Source organism: Salmo trutta, chromosome 18, assembly GCF_901001165.1.
Source record: "Salmo trutta chromosome 18, fSalTru1.1, whole genome shotgun sequence".
NCBI classification, from domain to species: Eukaryota; Metazoa; Chordata; class Actinopteri; order Salmoniformes; family Salmonidae; genus Salmo; species Salmo trutta.
Window position 1 is genome coordinate 48,567,621 of NC_042974.1, and position 20,150 is coordinate 48,587,770.

Sequence of the window (20,150 nt, forward strand, 5' to 3'; positions counted from 1 at the left end):
TTGAAATGATGTCATGACATCAGTTTAGGGGCGCTTCATGTGGTTTTAAAAGAATTGAAAAGGCATTAGAGATTGTTTAATAGCACCAATAAGGCTAAGATAATATGTTGGTGCTAGATACTCTTTAGCCTCCTGAAGTAAGCCATTATCGTTCTAGGACTTGTTCCTTTGAAGGTAACGTATTTGCTTGACAGGAGTATTTGCTATTTTAGTGCTTAGTCACAAGTGAGCCACCCTCAGCGGGTCAGACATAACCGGATGCATCCTGTTCTCAAGCGAACACTGGTCAGCTGACTGGGCAGGCAGTGTTCTGTTCTCATTTATGTGTAATGTATGGTGCGTTCAGTTGTCAGTAAGTATAGTATAATGTAAAGGTACTGTAAGTATTACCCAAGGTTGTGCAATGAAAAGCATTTGGATTCATGTTGAATGTACGTTAGCTCTTATTCAAGGGTCATTTGAGAACTGCTTCAGTTGAAAGTCTTGAGTGGTAACAGCTATTTCAGTCCATCAAATTCCTGGATTGGTTCCCACCAATAATGTGTCAGCTTGGTGCCCCATGGTCTGCAGTGAAATCTAGGCTAACAGATCCGCCTTTTTGAGTCTGTTAACATGTCTTTCCTCATGTGTACAGTCAGTGACACGAGTATTCAGTAGGCTAATGGATGGTAGTTTTCTATAAAATGTTTTGTTTATTCTTTTTAAAACATGCTTGGGCTTGACACTATCATGGTTGTACCAAATAGTGAACAACTTTCAGACTATAGGCCTTCTAACCAAGGTGGCTTGGTAATTCAGACTTGAGACTTCTCTCTCTGCCCAAACATATTAGGTTTGGGCAGAGAGATGACGTTCAAGTCTGCATTACCAAGCCATTGAAGCCACCTTGGTTAGTACACAATGATAGAACAGAACACTTTGTCCTGATCACGTTTCTCTGTTTATCTTATAAATACAGTAGGTCTATAATGTGAAAGTTGTTCACTATTTGGCGGATGTTTGCTTTGACATTTGAGTTATTGCACAACCCTGTTCCATTAGACCTACTTTCCAGCCCTGTATTGATCTGGAGGAACCTATTACAACAACTAAATCTAGTGTGGTAGGAATGAGTCAGACTCTGAGCTCTTAGTTAGGATATCTTACAGTATACTGCTTTAGACATCAATAGCTTCCAAGAAGAAAGATGAGTAAAGCAATTATTGTTTTGGTTCTATCAATGATAACTGACATTATCGCTAAGGGCAACCTGTGGTTGTTTATCTATCTTGTCTTGATATAATTGCTCAGGGCTTAAATAATTTACCATTTGAATAATATGTTTGTCATTCACAGTGAACACATGGAGCTGATCTCATTATGAATGTCTCTGAAAGTGAAGAGTTAGGGCATTGTATGGCTGTCCCCGGCTACAAAAAATCTTGGTCGACCGAGAGTCGTCCTTTTCTTTCGACCAATCGATAGGTTGAAATGTTTAAACTGATTTCCCCCCCCCCATATATAGACAGACACACCCCAAGTGTTTTGAATAAAATCAACTACATATGCACTGAGCTTGTCTGGTGCTTTAAGCACACTGCTTGATTAAATAATTAAGAAACACAAATGACTCAAGAAAGTGCCCTATGGTCACACTGTGTTAAAAACAAATGACAGCGAGTGCTTGTGTGTGTGACACACGTGGTCTCGCTCACCTCCCTACAGCAGCAAAAAGGCACCACAGCACAGCTGCAAGCTGCAATCATTTCCATTTAGTTTATTACTTGTTTCTGGCTAAAAAGTTCAGTTACCGAAATCCCTAATTTGTTTAGGAAAAACATTCCCTATTCCCTCATTCCCTTTATGTGAAACATGTAAGCATCACATGCATGTGACCAATAGGGTCTGACCTAAAGCCTATCATAATCACATCAATAAATATAACAAACTCCGAACACAGTAACATGTGACAGCAAAATGGATGCTGAGAACGTGAAAAAGAAACTCGAAAAGGGCTAATGTTTACTGGTTGCTCAGGAGAGAAAGGGGGAGTCAGATCTATAGAAGACATTTGACCTAGTTGTGGAAACTACTGGAGAGCAAGAAAAAATAGGGTATAGGAGCAAGCGTTGCATGAGTGTTATGTCTATTATGTGTGCCAAACAGTTGCTCCAAATAAGCTGGGCTAGACAATCTGGACCCTCTCTTTCTAAAATTATCTGCCGAAATTGTTGCAACCCCTAGTACTAGCCTCTCTTTCGTATCGTCTGAGATCCCCAAAGATTGGAAAGCTGCCGCGGTCATCCCCCTCTTCAAAGGGGGAGACACTCTAGACCCAAATAGACCTATATCCATTCTGCCCTGCCTTTCTAAAATCTTCGAAAGCTAAGTTAACAAACAGATCACCGACCATTTCGAATCCCACCGTACCTTCTCCACTATGCAATCTGGTTTCCGAGCTGGTCATGGGTGCACCTCAGCCACGCTCAAGGTCCTAAATGATATCATAACTGCCATCGATGATAAACAGTACTGTGCAGCCGTCTTCATTGACCTGGCCAAGGCTTTCGACTCTGTCAATCACCGTGTTCTTATCTGCAGACTCAATAGCCTTGGCTTCTCAAATGACTGCCTCACCTGGTTCACCAACTACTTCTCTGATAGAGTTCAGTCTGTCAAATCGGAGGGCCTGTTGTCCGGACCTCTCTGGGGGTGCCACAGGGTTCAATTCTCAGGCCGACTCTTTTCTCTGTATATATCAATGATGTCGCTCTTGCTGCTGGTGACTCTCTGATCCACCTCTACGCAGACGACACCATTCTGTATACATCCGGCCCTTCTTTGGACACTGTGCTAACAAACCTCCAAACGAGCTTCAATGCCATACAACCCTCCTTCCGAGGCCTCCAACTGCTTTTAAATGCAAGTAAAACTAAGTGCCAGCTCTTCAAACGATTGCTGACTGCTCCTGCCCGCCTGTCCAGCATCACTACTCTGGACGGTTCTGACTTAGAATATGTGGACAACTACAAATACCTAGGTGTCTGGTTAGATTGTAAATTCTCCTTCCAGACTCATATTAAGCATCTCCAATCCAAATTTAAATCTCCAATCAACTTCCTATTACGCAATAAAGCCTCCTTCACTCATGCTGCCAAACATACCCTCATAAAACTGACTATCCTACCGATCTTTGACTACGGCGATGTCATTTACAAAATAGCCTCCAACACTCTACTCAGCAAATTGGATGCAGTCTATCACAGTGCCATCCATTTTGTCACCAAAGCCCCATATACTACCCACCACTGCAACCTGTATGCTCTCGTTGGCTGGCCCCCACTACATATTCGTCGCCAAACCCACTGGCTCCAAATCATCTATAAGTCTATTCTAGGTAAAGCCCCGCCTTATCTCAGCTCACTGGTCACTATAGCAACACCCACCCGTAGCACGCGCTCCAGCAGGTATATCTCACTGGTCATCCCCAAAGCCAACACTTACTTTGGCCGCCTTTCCTTCCAATTCTCTGCTGCCAATGACTGGAACGAATTGCAAAAATCACTGAAGCTGGAGACTTATATCTCCCTCTCTAACTTTAAGCATCAGCTGTCAGAGCAGCTTACCGATCACTGTACCTGTACACAGCCAATCTGTAAATAGCACACCCAACTACCTCATCCCCATATTGTTACTTATCCTCTTGCTCTTTTGCACTCCAGTATCTCTACTTGCACATCATCATCTGCACATCTATCACTCCAGTGTTAATGCTAAATTGTAATTATTTTGCTTCCATGGCCTATTTATTGCCTTACCTCCCTACTCTTCTACATTTGCACACACAGTACATAGATTTTTTTATTGTGTTATTGACTGTACGTTTGTTTATGTGTAACTCTGTGTTGTTGTTTTTTCATACTGCTTTGCTTTATCTTGGCCAGGTCGCAGTTGTAAATGAGAACTTGTTCTCAACTGGCCTACCTGGTTAAATAAAGGTGAAATAAAAATAAATAAAAAGATAACAATATTATTACTTTTTATGACCATTTTGAACAGTGTAGACAACAGTAAATTAAAAAAAGTGTACCAGAGAGTCTGTTCTAACGAGAGAAAAAAAATATAAAGCCTTTATTACAGCAGACTAAACAGTTGCATGTGTTCGTGAATTGCGGTTTATTTATTGTTTAGGATAATTATTCAAAGCTCTCTCTGTTTTTTAATTTTAAAACGAAAATGCTTGATTTGATTTCATAGCATGAATGTCTCGTATGCGATGTATTGGCATGAATGAATGATTGAAACAGTAGCCTAAATATTCAAATATAGGCCTAAATAAGTTCCAGTATTAAGTCTAAACAGGACGATGGTGGTTATACAAGGCTACTGTACAAAGCCCACTAATGATAACGACATGACTTATTAGTATAATGATCATAATACTAATAATTGTAATAATAACAATAAAAAGGAGATCAAGAAAAAGGAGGGTGTAGGAGTGAGAGCTGCGTGGATATTGTGTGTGACAAACAGGTGCTGTTAGATTGCAATATTATTTGTCTGCCTGTTTGGAACAGTGTAACAACACTAAATACATTATAAGTAATACCAGAGAGGCTGGTCTAACGGAAACAGCCGAATCTGTGAAATTGCTTTATCCGATATTTTGCCATTGCATGAGGTTTGGTGCTCACGCAATAAGTAGGATATTAAACAAACACTCAAACAGGCAACAGAAGCAGGATCTGTCTTATTTCTGAAGATATATGTGGATGTTTTATAAAGCTAGGCACATTTAACAGTTAGACTATTGATTTTAGATCTAATTAAGTTGGGATTTCCTCTCTCCTCAATTTTCTTAGACAATTAGGCTAAGGCAAGGGCTGTATCCTCGTCTCTGCTGCTGCTGCCTCCGCCGCATTTTTCTCAATCCTAATATGCTGGTTAACTTTGCTATTATGCACATAGCAACATAGGGAAGGCGCCAATTCTACGGTGCACTGAAGATTATTTTTCAGAACCGCGGACAGCGACCGTATCCAACGCGGGACAAAACGCATTTGTTATAAAATAATATTAGGTTTATTAGTGTTTCACCATTATTTTTACATAATATAACCATATACAATTTGAGTATCACGTCTTACAGTGATGGACTGTGCCATCCAGTGGCCTCCACAATGGATTAGACCACTGAGACAGACGTGAATCAGACAGGTGTCTTATGCACCATGAAAAAAAGAGATTTTTTTGCGACTGCTCGACTAAAGAAATCTCGGTCGACCAAACAATCAACCAGTCGACTAAATGCGGTCAGCCCTGTGGCATTGTAATGTATTGTGAGGTGATTACAATGTTTTGATACAACCAAGCTCTCTTTAGTTGAATAGAAATCCATTCTATTGATTACATTCTGTTAATTGAGAAGATATTGTTGAAAGTGAATGCAGATTTCATTAATGAGAAGAGTGAAAATTCAGTAGATAGTCTGGAAGTAAGGGAAATCAGCTGTAGTTTTTCAGTTTAGTTTGGGTCACAGTGGTGAATGGACACACCACACTCTTAGAACAAAGGTGCTATCTAGAACTTAAAAGTGTGCTTTGGCTGTCCCCATAGGAGAACCCTTTGTAGAACCTTTTTTTTGTTCCAGGTAGAACCCTTTTGGGTTCCAATGTAGAATCCTTTTCACAGAGCGTTCCACATGGAACTCAAAAGGGTTCACCTATGCTATGGGGACAGCCGAAGAACGCTTTTGCAGCCCTTTTTTCTAAGAGTGCACAGATAACATTTCAGTTTGTAGAATATAACCTTTAATTGTCTATTTGGACATGCAGTGAGAGGAGTGGGATTTGATTAGGCCAGTGTCTTTTTAGGTACATATTTGCTAATGTGGACAAATGCGTGTTTATGAGTTGTCATGGTAGCCAGACGGCACCTCCCTCTTTAGCCTTGGCTGGCTCACAGTGTCAGTTCTGTCTGTGTGAGGTCATATGGTGAGTCACTGTCCCTCCCCTCTGGGCTAATGCCTTACGCCCTGCTCTTCACACATCTGAGGATGCTGGGAAGGAAACACTCCCATCCCAGCTGTGGAAAAAAAAAATCTACGTCCTCAGTTTCTGGTCTGTCTGGCACTTGGGAACAAATAATAATTGCTGGAAATGATTTAATCACCTTTGTTATTTTCTCTGTTTGGAAGAGGCAGTGAGTGAATACAGAACAATATTGGAGATGCTACTTCTTTTACTCGTTATAAAATGCTTGTAATTATTTTCTGTTTTGGTAATTTGGCCCGTAGTATCAGTGTGGTATCAGCAGTGATGTTTTTTTTGCTTTCATGAATAAGAAAATTCAGAATTGCATGAGATGCATGTTTAAAATGTAGTGCTTTAAAATGTGTTTCCGGCACTGTCATTTCACTGGTCTGAACAATTGCTTACATAAGAAAAAGGGAACCTGGGGATAGCAATTCAAGTCTACCCAGCTCCTACAAGACTCTGAAGCAATTCTGTTTTCTTTAGTCAGGGACAGCAGTGACCACGTGACATATGTATTTTCCTACCTAACGTTGTCTGTCAAAACAAACCACTACTGATGATAAGTTTAAGGGACCAGTGGAACAGATACAATTCACTGTCGAACCATCCTTGCTCTGCAGGTGTCATTCCTGCACAAACAAGGGCAGGAACATTGTACATAGTCAGGGACTCTGTCAGTCTCCATAGATTTCTGTGAACATCTCTATTATACCACATAGCATTGTAATAAGTCACCATGGATACACAAATAGCAACCAAACTCTGCCATGATTGTAGACAGGTGTATGTTTTGCTCTCCTTACAAGATCCTACTCCTATTGCCAGTCTGCACTGTAGTCTATGTGGTGGAAGGTTAGTAAATCTAGCACTCAGTCCTATAGCCTCTCAAATCGAATCAAGTTGTATTTGTCACATGCGCCAAATACAACAGGTGTGTAGACCTAACAGTGAAATGCTTACTTACAAGCTCTTTTGTAGAGTTAAATAAGACATTTTTTTTAAACACAAACAACACACAAGAATGAAGCTATATACAAAGAGTACCAATACCATATCTCACAGATCTACAGTGGAATATAATATATGGGCCTAAATGGCTGCTCTAATGGCTGGAGTTTAAAATCAATACACATTACTATACTCTGGCTCCAAACTGTCTTCCACGTTGTACATGAAGCACTGAGTTTATCACACAATTATCTCCTAATTCACATTTCAAAAAGGAAGTTGGCTTTCAGTCTCTACATGGGTGACCTGACAAGGACTGTGTGTTCCGAAGCAGCTGAGTTAGTTATCACATGCTGACACAGACACACACATACACACATACACATACACACACACACACACACACACACACATACTCACACACACACACACACACACACACACACACACACACACACACACACACACACACACACTCACATACACTAATACACACACAGGCGCTCATTCCGGATTGATTCACCTCTCCTTGACGTTGTTGAATGGCTCATGTGGTGATAACTCATAGCTCATGTCTAAGGGCACTTTGCCAGCCTCACCTTCAGTCGATGATGGTTGCAGTTTGTCACCCAGGCTCTCTACTGCCATATTGGTGAAGCACTTTCTTTCAAGCAGATTTAGAAAGAGAGGAGATTATCTAAGGATAGCCGAACACCTTAATTCAAATTCACAATAATATTAAATGTAATATTAAAGTTGCTGTTTTATAGTTATTCATTGTGTAAAACCTTGTATCATCAGGCATGATTTTCCTCCTCTTGTCAGTTGCCCCTAATAGCCATTATGTAATGCTTTGATCTGACTTTCTTGTGTTATTAGCAGAATCATAACAGGATGCCTAATGACATCTCAGTGTAGGAGCTGAGGAAAAGACTATTGACAGTAGGAGGATGTGGCTCATATCTCCTCTACACACAACCTCCTCTCTAATCAGTTAGCCGGCGCTGACCGGGGAGATGTATGACAGGACCTGCTGGCTGGATCTCTGTGGGGACTCTGGGAGGGAGGGGGAGGGAGAGAATGATATAGAGAGAGGGAGAGAGAGGGAGAGAGAGGGAGGGAGAGAGGGAGAGGGAGAGAGAGAGAGAGAGAGAGGGAGGGAGAGAGAGGGAGGGAGGGAGGGAGAGAGAGAGAGAGGCAGGGAGAGGGAGAGAGAGAGGGAGAGGGAGAAGAAGCACACTTCTCTTGTAGTTTGATTTCCTGTTTAGCTCTTCGGGGCCTGGACAGGCCTTCAGGCTAGAGGCTAGAGCAATGCCTGTTGTAGCCTGGAAGTGTGCCTTTGAAGGCAGTCTGGGCCAGGCGGCGTGCTGTGAAGAACATGGCTGTCTGTTCTTCTGTTCTAGATAACACATACTTCAGATGCTGCCCTGCCCTGAGGAGAGACTGTGATTTTCTCACCGAGAAGGAAGGAGAGGAATGCACCCTTCTTCTCCGACGTCTCTCTCATTCTCTCGCCCTCTGTCCCCTGTCCCTTTGTCTTCCTCTCATCTGGATTCCTCACACTGTTGACAACATGTCCGTTAGCGCATCAGCTTGTAATTCTGACTATGTAATACAGACAGGGCAGGCTGAGATGCATTGCTGGAAACTAGAGTGGAGAGAGCTGTCTAACAAGACGGTTCAGTAAGGCATCTGTGACGCTGTTGTTTTGTCTACACTGTAAGGAAATGATAGGGTTGTTGTGTTATTGTAAGGCCCTGTTTCTTGCACTCCTTTTGATTTACCTCAGATGACAGGCTGAGCATCTTGACTCTGGCGCGGGGGGAGGGGGGGCATTACTCTACTGGGCTGTTCTGTGAATGAGAGGATGTGCCTGTTTCTGCACTGAGCTGTACTTTATTTTAGGCGTCCTGACTGAAATGGCTGCCAAAGGGTGGCAGTGGTCGGCTGTGCCAAGCAGTCATACACTTGGCGGCCAGTTTATTAGGTACACCCACCGAGTACCAGGTTAGACCCCCCTTTGTCTTCAGAACAGTCTGACTTCTTCAGGGCATGGATTCTACATGGTATGGCGTTGCTCAGTTGGCTTAAAGGGACCTAACATGTGCCAGGAAAACATTCCCCACACCATTACCCCACCAGCCTGTACTGTTGACACCAGGCAGGATGGGGACATGGACTCATGCTGTTTACGCCAAATCCTGACTCTGCCATCAGCATGACACAACAGGAACCAAGATTCGTTGGACCAGGCAATGTTTTTCCGCTCCTCAATTATCCAGTATTGGTGATAGTGTGCCCACTGGAGACGCTTCTTCTTGTTTTTAGCTGATAGGTGTGGTTGTCTGCTGCAATAGCCTATCCGTGACAAGGATCGAAGAGTTGTGCATTCCGAGATGCCGTTCTGTTAACTGGCACAATTCGTGCACGATTCTTGACATTCTCCTTCGACCTCTCTTATCAACGAACTGTTTTCGCCCACAGGACTGCCACTGACTGGATTTATTTTGGAGTTTTTTCACACCCTTCTCGGTAAACCCTAGACAATGTTAAAAAGACAGTGTTAAAAAAAAAACAGGAGGGCGGCCGTTTCTGAGATACTGGATCCGGCGTGCCTGTCACCAACGATCATACCACGCTCAACGTTGTTTAGGTCACTCGTTTTTCCCTTCTAACGTTCAACCGAACAGTAACTGAATGCCTCAATGCCTGTCTGCCTGCTTTATATAGCAAGCCACGGCCACGTGACTCACTGTCTGCAGGAGCGATCAATTTTCGTGAGCAGGTGTACCTAATAAACTGTGGCTTGTAAGGCAAATGTCCCTGTGACATTGATCCATTTCTTTACTTCAACCTTTGTGTGAATGGGAGGCCGGAGAAGTGAGAGAAAGGCCATTGTTTAGTGCCATGGTAGTGTCTCCTTGACTTTGCTTGTTTTTCCCACCACTGTCTTTGGAAGCTCCTGTCATTGAAAACAGTGCTGCTGCTATTTCCACACCCTCAGAATAATCTGTCTGGACTGTGGGACTTTTTAGGTGTTTATAAGTACTGCTCTGGGCACACATCATGTGATTTTATGATGGCTTCTCCTTCTATGTACTCAGAAGTCAGAATGAGAGACAGAAGAGAGGAACCTTGGAATAGACAAAACTAAACACTAAACTAAAATGTATGAATTAATTACATAATTTACAAGGCCAATACTCAAATCAAATCAAATGTTATTTGTCACATGCTTCGTAAACAATGGGTGTAAACTAACAGTGAAATGCTTACATATGAGCCCTTTCCAACAATGAACAGAGAAAAAAAGAGAAATCATTTACAAATAATAACATGAGGAATACTGTATACACGGGGTATCAGTACCGAGACGATGTGCAGGGGTATGAGGTAATTGAGGTAGATATGTACATATAGGTAGGGATAAAGTGACTAGGCAACAGGATAGATAATAAACAGTAACAGCAGCGTATGTGATGAGTCAAAAGAGTTTGTGCAAAAAGGGTCATTGCAGATAGTCCGGGTAGCTATATTGTGTAGACAACACCAGACATAGCTCCTAGAATTAGCTCTCTCTCCCAGTGGTTTCTATTTTAAAGACTTACCACAGTACATGACTGATTATAAGCTATAAAATATACTAATTACCCAGACCTTGATTAAATAAACGAAATCTACTTGTAGAATCGCAATGCTTGCCAGTTGTCGAGAACTTGACTTTGAGCCAGTCAGAGAGCACAAACCGTCACGTGGGGGAGATGACTGCATAAGACATATTTCTTTTCTAGAGCAAGTTTTTACATCTTTTGCATCTAGCTAAGGAGTTTTGTGCTTGAAGAAGGATGTTTTTGTTAGGTTCAGTTTGATAATGTCCCCCTGCGCATTAGTTAGCTTGCTAGCTAATGTTAGCTTGCTAAATGAGCAAGGCAGTCACACACACTTCATATGAAATGAATGGGGTGGTAAGTGCAATACATTGCACACAACACTAAATGCTTTACCAAGCTAGCTTTTTAGCTAGTAATTCACTCTCCATTATCACATACTGCCTGTGCTAGTTTGCTTGCTAGCTAATGAGAGCTAAACAGTTTGCATTGCCATTTAGCACAATATAACTAGCTAGCTAACTTACTCCTCTGACTCTCGACAGCTAACAGGTAGCTGCTTCATTCAAAACAAATCCATTGTGATTTAATTTAATAATGTTGCTAGCTACAGTAGTTATCTAGTTGTGGCCATCTGGTTAGTATCGACAAGGGCTTGCTACAAATTTTAGCTAGCTAGCAACAACATTAGCACAACTTGCTAGTTAGCTTACATTAGCTACAGCAGCCACAAGCCAAACACACTACTGCCACGTTGTGGCCTGGAGTGTTTAAATGAAGCAAAACCGAGGTAAAACTGTTCTCAGTGAACAACAAAAAGTGAACTGCCAACAGATTTCTCGGTGTGTCTGACCCTTAACTGTAGTGGCTATTGATAGCCATGTCGATACACTTCTTTGAAGTACAAAATGAACACCAACTGTCCCACTGGATCAATGGCTGTCCAGGTTTGACCACGCTACTGGATGCCTGACCAGGGTCAAATTCAGTAGGGCACACATGCCAGAGCGAAAAACATTATGCATCAGAAAATGAAAGTCTCTATTCTTATTGGACCAATTCAGGTAGTACATCCTCGTTTTTAAATGTTTCAAAGCATTTTGTGGTGGCAGGTTAGAGCGTTGGGCTAGTAACCGAAAGGTTGCTGGATCAAATCCCTGAGTTGACTAGGTAAAAATCTGTCGTTCTGCTCCTGAACAAGGCCGTTAACCCACTGTTCCCGGGAGGCCGTCATTGTAAATAAGAATTTGTTCTTAACTGACTTGACTAGTTAAAGAAAGGTTAAATGTAAAAAAAAGTATAATATTCTCCGTACTGAACATAAACATGATTTGAATGGAGGACTGATGTGACATTACTTGAGAGAGTGGAAGTACAGTAAACATGATAAGTTAAAATATATTATGTCATGACTCTAGTTGTAAGTGAAACCAGTTGCACTGTAAGATTAAAAGTCACAGCCCTTTTGTTATTGTCAGTCATTATGACTCTCTTCCCTGAAATGGACACCTCTTATCAGTACTTTATCCCTACATGATGCAATGCTGGACAAGCTGGGATTTGTCTGAGTCATATCAGTGCCTTCTGAAAGTATTCACACACGTTGACTTTTTCCCACATTTTGTTGTGTTACAGCCTGAATTTAAAATGGATTCAATTGAGATGTTGTGCCACTGATCTACATACAATACACCACAATGTCAAAGTGGAAGTTCGTTTTTTGAAATTTTAACAAATGAATAAACAAAATAAAGCTGAAATGTCTTGAGTCAATAAGTATTCAACCCCTTTGTTATGACAAGCCTAAATACGTTCAGAAGTACAATTTGCTTAACAAGTCACATAGTAAGTTGCATGAACTCTGTGTGCATTAATAGTGTTTAACATGATTTTGGAATGATTACTCCATCTCTGTATCCCACACATACAATTATCTGTAAGGTCCCTCAGTCAATTAGTGGATTTCAAGCACAGATTCAACCACAAAGACCATGTAGGATTTCCACAAAGAAGGGCACCTATTGGTAGATGGGTAAGCAGACACTGAATAATCCCTTTGAACATGGTGAAGTTATTAATTATTCTTTGGATGGTGTATTATAACACCCAGTCACTACAAAGATACAGGCATCCTTCCTAAATCAGTTGCCTGAGATTAATGAAATCGCACAGGGATTTCACCATGAGGCCAATGGGGATTTAATTGGCTGTGAGACAAGAAAACTGAGGATCAAAAACATTGTATTTGCTTGTCATCGGCAAGGGAGTTTTTTGGGGATAAAAATAAACAGAATATTGCTAAGCACAGCCAAGAGGAAAACCTAGTTCAGTCTGCTTTCCAGACACTCGGAGAGATATTCACCTTTCTGCAGGACAATAACCTAAAACTCAAGGCCAAATATACACTGGAGTTCATTGGAGGTTGCTGAAGGGAAGATGGCTCATAATAGTGGCTGGACCGGAGCAAATAGAATGGCATCAAACACATGGAAACCACGTGTTTGATGTATTTGATGCCATTCCACTGATTCCGCTCCAGCCATAACCACGAGCCCATCCTCCCCATTTAAGGTGGCACCAACCTCCTGTGCTGGATTTGCTTACCAAGGCGACATTGAATGTTCCTGAGTGGCCTAGTTCCAGTTTTGACATAATCGGCTTGAAAATATATGGCAAGACTTGATAGTAGCTGTTAAGCAATGATCAACAACAAACTTGACAGAGCTAGAAGAGTTTAAATAAGAATAATGGGCAAATATTGTACAATCTTAGAGACTTACCCAAAAAGACTGTAATCGCCTCCAAATGTGATTCTAACATGTATTGATTCAGGGGGTTGAATACTTATCAAATCAAGGTGTTTTATTTTTCATTAATCTAAAAGATATATATATAATTTTGACATGACAAAGTATTTTGTGTAGATTGTTTGGGAAAAAAAGACAATTCAATCCATTTTAATCCCAATTTGTAAATTTGTTGGGGTGAAAAGTCAAACGGGTGTGAATACTTTCTGTAGGCGCTATATGTGATCACATTAAAACATCTATAAATCAATTAAATAATTATATATGGCCGATGACGTGTAGTTATTACAATGTTATTCAACATATTCCCCTCTGGCATTTTGCCATCTCACACGATGTTCCAATGTTTAACCGGTTAAAAGGTCATTTTCAAAGGTATTCCTCTCCTTTGGTTTTTGACTCCAAAGGGTAACCTTCCAAGTGGAACCTGGCAACAGTGAAAGTGAAACAGATGAATGAAGTCAGAGGTCAAGAGCTGTTAGGTAACACATTTAACACGCTCCTATGGCCCTGGGTGGACTGTTGCACTTCCACACATCAACAGTTAGCATAACCTTAAGTTGTTAATGAGAAACCAAGAGAGAGCCTGGATTCCACACACTCTGTTCGTCTAGCAGTGACCAGATCCTTGTTTTGTTGATGATCCAGACCATGTGTGCTAATGAGGAGTATATTTACGTTTGCCTGTCCTGCAGTGTGTGCATTTGTGTTTAACTTGCAGATTACCAGCTGGATCAACTTCAATGTTGTGGAGAAGGGCTCAAGTCAGGGTCGTTAGTTTTGCCAGGCAATGGAGAATATATGATGGGGAATTACCAGGGCTCACTTGTCAATTTCAATGGGACTTTCCTGGTTGAATAAAATATGAAATAAAAGTCCAAGTCCAACATCACAAGGTTTATTGGATATAAACGTTATAATAATGTGTTGGTGAGTGCGAGTGATGACTATGTGCCAGTATGTTGTGATAAGGTACTGTAGTCATCAGCTGATGGTCATAATGTTTAATCTGACATCATGTTATGTGTTACAGTAGGAAGCTGGGCAGGTCTGAGTAGATCAGATGGGACTGGAACTATTCTCCCTGACTTTAATGGAGTGTTGAGCTGCTAAACCAGCACTGGTATTTATGAGCTCCAGTCCTGACCTATATTACCAATTAGGTGTAATAATGTTTTTGTAAAAGCAGCCTCTGATTACTCTGTATATAATATACATCATCACACACATTGGTAAGTAATATTGGTTTTTTATGAAGTGATTCTTCACTATTTTAGAAGATTTAAGAAAGATTTATAATATTTCAAAGTGAAATAAGTATAGGCCCATGTTCTCTCAACCTGTCCCTCAAGAGGGCACCATTCTCTAAAGATTACCCCTCTTACACACATTCCACAAACTCAGTGGTACTGTATCCAACCAGCTATTACTGGATTTATTTCAAACTTAAACTGTCATCCTTAGTTGCACCATAATAATGAGCCTTGGTGGTCATTGATACAGCAAATTCATCCTGTCTCTGGGCCTTGAGCAGGGAAGGGTGTTGCCTTGGACACTCCCTGAAGACCCCATTTGTATTAATGAGTCTCTGGCTATCCTCATGTATTATGTAGTAAGCAGCCTCGGGCCACTAGGATCACACATTGTAACATCCTGAAGGCCTAGCTCAGCTCAGCTCTACCCAGTCGCAGTTGGGATTTACTTAACGGTTATGGAGATAGAGAGCGAGGGAACAGGAGATATATGTTCAGGGAGAGCGGGAGAGAGAAGGGGTGATATAGCAGCAGGTGTCTGGTACACTACTATGGCAGTGGTGGATTTAAAACACTGTACTTTTTTATTAACAAGGGTATAGGCAGGATGGATCATTTTTCCTCTCTCTTCTGTTCACTAACATTTGGCGCAATCCCTAGTCCCAGACTCCCAGCCCAGTACTGAATTCTCTGCAGCTTTACACACACACTATTTATCTATTAACCAAATGAAAGAGGCAGCTAATAACCACTGACAGTGACAGCACCTTTGAGACACATCTGGAATAGGGATAGGCCTAAATTACCAATCACCCATCAGTATTCTGCCTCAAAACTGACCAATGTATGACCTCATGTTATTGCCTGTTTTTTGCATGGTAATTTTAGGGGAAATATTTTATGTTGTATAGCACTAAGTAAAGTGTGTTTGTCTTAATTTCAGTTGGTGTTGTAGTTATTGCCCAACGAGCGTAATTGAGTGCTCGTGTGTTAGATGTGTTTGATGAACCAGGGATTGACATTGTTGTGGGGGATGCACTGTAGGATGTGACAAATGTGTAGTACAAATAAAGCACATACAGTAAAAATGCAGACAGATATTTTTGGATCCAGAATTCATTAAAATATGTTTGCCTTTGAAATTCAAGGACATCAGCCTCACAAACGTGTCACATCTGACATAGAACACACAGTCTGATCTTTTTATAACTGTCTCAGCATGGGCTCACTCCGCTGGGATGTACCACTCATTGCAGAGAAAATTAGATTTGTCAAGGATCTGACAAATTATACTGATTGTCTGGTTAATTTACTGACCTCAGAGTAAGACGGAAAATAGTTAATAACCCATGATGTTCTCTTCAGTAAAGAGCTAATATTATGACAACGTGACTAATTGCCATTTTGATGCTGTTTTTGGGAGGTTGATTGTTTTGATGAATGGAGTTTTTGTCCAGATTTTGTACGTTTTGCGAGTCTGAGGGGGAAAAAGTGTTTGTATTTTTTGAAATTGAGTCTGTTGGTTGTTGGACGTTATTGCATGTTATTGCACAAGATTAATCAATTTGTTGATTACATTGCTAGTTAACTTCTCTCTGCCTAAAGACACTACATAAACTTTAATTGCCTTAGTAGTAATCTAATTTATCCATCAGTTAAATACCTATAAGAAATGTAATTGTTAGATCTATTCCTAGGTTCTACTCAACATTCGATTAGACAAACAACCTTTAACATACTGTAGCTGCATACAGGCTACTGCAGTAGTATTCTCCAAACTGATGCCCCCTCCTGTTTTAGATTTAAAGTGTCATTCTAAAAAATAGGTTAATAGTCAGAAAAATACCTTTTCTCCTTTTCTTAAGGAGCCTTATTAGTCCCTTAATGGCATTGAGCCGCGTTGTGCTGTGACCTTAAGTAAACACTAAACATGGTAGAAAACCTCTGAGTTGCTGTGGAAAATCTGACAGGACTCATTCTGGATGCTTGACGAGAAGGGGAGTAGCGGCAGGCTGTGCTAGAGGTAGGCAGGCAGGAAGCAGGCAGGCAGGGAGGAGGAGTCTGTTGCTGCTCCTTCAGTAACGTCGGTATCGCACACACATGCCGTCCCTCTGCCGGGACCATGATGCACTCTCTCCAGAGCCCCCGGGAGCTAACTATGGCTAGGGAGATGTGGCACCTGCTGGGGCGTGACGGGGAACTCAGCGCTCACCTGGTGACGTTGATGTGCTGCATGGGTCAGTATCTCTTCCTGCTTCGCTTTACTCCATTCACCATCCAGAATCCAAGGATTGGGAATTTCAGTTTCTGACTGAGCGTGGAAGTTTGCCGCTAGTTTCTCATTTAGAGGGGGACTTTAAACCTCCCAAGGCTAAAATCTGTTGTGTTATGCTGTGTTGTAAAAGGAGGAGGTTATCTATGTTATTTGCATTTTGGTTCCAAAGTCAAAGAAGATGCAGATTGCATGATTTACTGGGCTTGTGATTGGTATCAATGTCTTCCTCTGAGGGCTTATATCAGATGGACCTTTAGGCCGCAATATAAAGTAGGACAGACAGGTATCTGGCCTGAATCCTGAATCCCACTTGGCAGCTTTCTCTCTTAATCTTCCTGTGTGAGACAGGTAATGCAGAGAGAAGTAAGGAGGGTCTCTCCCCCCAAGCTGTGTGTCTCAGGACCATTAGCCTACTGCCATGTGCAGTGTTGTACAGTAATGGATTTTGTTAGGCTAATGATACAGAAATATAGTATGGGGATTTTGTCTGTGTTAGATTCTCTGAGCAAACGTTTTTGTCTGTGTAGCATACCTGGCGAAAGTTTGCCTTGACAGCTCACAATTGAGCCTTTATGTTTCCATTTCTATCCCAGAGAGACTCAGGTCTGTGAGAGCCTGCATGTGGAAGCGGCCAGTCTGGTTGTCATGGGTACAGGAAACACAAAATAATGTGGTAGACCGTGGACAATACTGAACCATGAGTAATGGAAGCTATGCCTCATGCATTGAAGTTCATTCTTTTTCATTACGCTTCCAAAAATATCAATCTCTCTGGAGACTACTGTATTCACTAGAAATGAACCCACATGTGTAAGAGTATTAGGATAGTCTTGTATCTAATCATTATGTATGCAGTAGTTCAGAAAGGAAATGTGTACATGTAACCATTTATTACAAAATATAACAATGCATAGTCTTTTGCGTTAGGGCTCGGCTCCTTCAGGGAAGCTCACTGCCAGAGCGAAGCATCATTTGAAGATGATAATATAAGTACAGGCAGTGAGCAAGATATTAGGGCTGTCCCCGAATAAAACAAATGTTGGTCGACCGAGAGTCGTCTGTTCTTTCGACCAATCAGGTTGGTCGAAATTTTCAAATGTTTATTTTTCCATATATAGACACACCCTATGTTTGAATAAAATCAACTATATGTAGGCTACTGAGCTTGTCTGCTGCTTTAAGCACTGTGATAAAAAAAATCTCCACAAAAAAAATCTTGAACGACCAACAGCCTATCGACCAGGGTGGTGGTGGGATTTAAGAAACAGCAAGCATAGCGAGTAACAGCTAGATACAGCAGCGCGGCAGCAAGAGACACCAGCGACATCCAGCTTCGAGGAAGCATGTGTAGAAGTGGTCAACTTAAATAGACCGAATGTAAGTAGAGTGCAAATCCAATGGGTGCAATATCCGCTGATGCCACCACACTCGGATTCCCTTCTGAACTGACTCCGCCGAGTGAAGCATATACAGTACATTGATAAGAGGAATGAACGGCTGGCTCATTGTAGTAGTAAATCACAATTCCACTTGTCATGCAAATGACCATCCCCTGTGTGTGTGTGTGTGTGTGTGTGTGTGTGTGTGTGTGTGTGTGTGTGTGTGTGTGTGTGTTTGTTTGTGTTTGTGTCTGCGTTTGTTTGTGTTTGTGTCTGCATGTGTGTCTTAAAGTTACACCATGCTTACTGTATGTATGTAAAGTACTTTGCTAAGTGTCTTTTTTGTGTATTTTTCTCAGATGAAAGAGACAGAGTGCAGAAAAAGACTTTTACAAAATGGATAAACCAACATCTCCTGAAGGTAAGAATTGATTGTCCGCAGAGCTTCTTTTAGAAACATGCTGTACCATTCATTTTATTTCCCAATTCATTGTTCCTTTTTTTGGATTGGGGAGACTTTCTTTGGCCTTCCAGTTCAATGATCTACGTAGAGACTGTAATATGAGAGAGAGAGTTAGGCCTACAGTATGTGTTAATATTGTTGACTTGTATCACAGTTACGGTGGTAGCTACTAGCTAGGTTCAGTCTAGAGATGCACATTAATCATGAACATCTCTTGATTGTTCCATGTCACTAAGACTCTTGGAAATTATGAATCCGGTCCCATGGGTAGATTGTTTCTCACATACCTCAATGCCAAATTAGTGTATTGTACCTCCACCTCTCTGTCGTCACCTTTAGGCCGTACTGGGTTGAAATGGTTACTGTTTTTACAACAGTGATGGTATAATGGTCATGATAATGGAAAGACAGTGGGGCTGGGAATTGCCAGGGACCTCAAGATAGGATATTTATTGCGGGACTTAGGTGCCAATACAATATGCATTGCAATTCTCACGATTCTATATGTGTATTGCAATTCGATATTGCAGTGTGATGCTCCAAACGTATTACTCACCATGAGAAAACCATGAGAAAACCATGAGAAAACAAGTTTTGATCAGTCAAGGAAATAAAATTGCTTAAAACATTTTCGCTCACTATTTAAAAAGAAGCTATAAAATGAAAAATACATGCCTTTTGGCGCAGGTACAGCTGACTAGCGCTAGCTAACGCTACCTACAGTAGCAAAAAACATCACTGAAAGACAGGCTTTTTCATGTTTTAGTCCTGTCAGTTTCCATGAAGATTAACTATACTGTGTCATTACCTGATGAGGTGAATAACCCATTGAAGAGTGATCAGCAAAGCACCACAGCCTTTCATCCTGGGCTACTTAAATAACTGATGATAGATGTTTAGCAGAGGTGCTAATGGGAGATGGCATTTGCTAGCTTGCCAGAGTTTGTACTAACTGCATATCTTCTTCCACCTATCCCGTGATGCGGTATACATGTACCCAGTCATTTTCATTGACTCCGAAAGAATCTAAATTGCTTTGTTTCATCTGCCATGGAATTAGGGATCCCCCTGTCAGAGGCAGAGTAACTGATTAAATGATTCATTTCCCACTTTCCCATATTGTAAAACAGTATATGAGCAAGCATAAACTATATCAAGACAAGGTGTTTATTATGCATGCAAATCCATGCCAGTTTATTGTGTAATGTGCTTAGGGAGCGAGTTGTAATCCCGTTTTTGTCACCTATTCAAGTGATTTAGCCTGATTTATTTGGTCGAAGGCAAAAGTGTTGTAAACCCCCTAAGCTAACACATGGCACAGCTGTGTGTCAATGTGATCCCGTTTGGAGTGACATTTTATGTTGTTAGGGCAGTGGAGCAGGATTATTGGAGTAATGTTGCAA

General features: G+C 41.3%; 1 protein-coding gene across 1 annotated transcript in view; it reads left to right on the forward strand.

Annotated features, from left to right (window-relative positions):
• Nucleotides 1-20,150, forward strand: part of LOC115153423 (dystonin) — a 195,299-nt gene that overhangs the window by 27,273 nt on the left and 147,876 nt on the right. Inside the window, exon 5 of the mRNA XM_029698858.1 lies at nucleotides 18,644-18,705. Within this exon, the coding sequence (XP_029554718.1) occupies nucleotides 18,644-18,705 (62 nt within the window). The remainder of the gene's footprint in view (nucleotides 1-18,643; nucleotides 18,706-20,150) is intronic.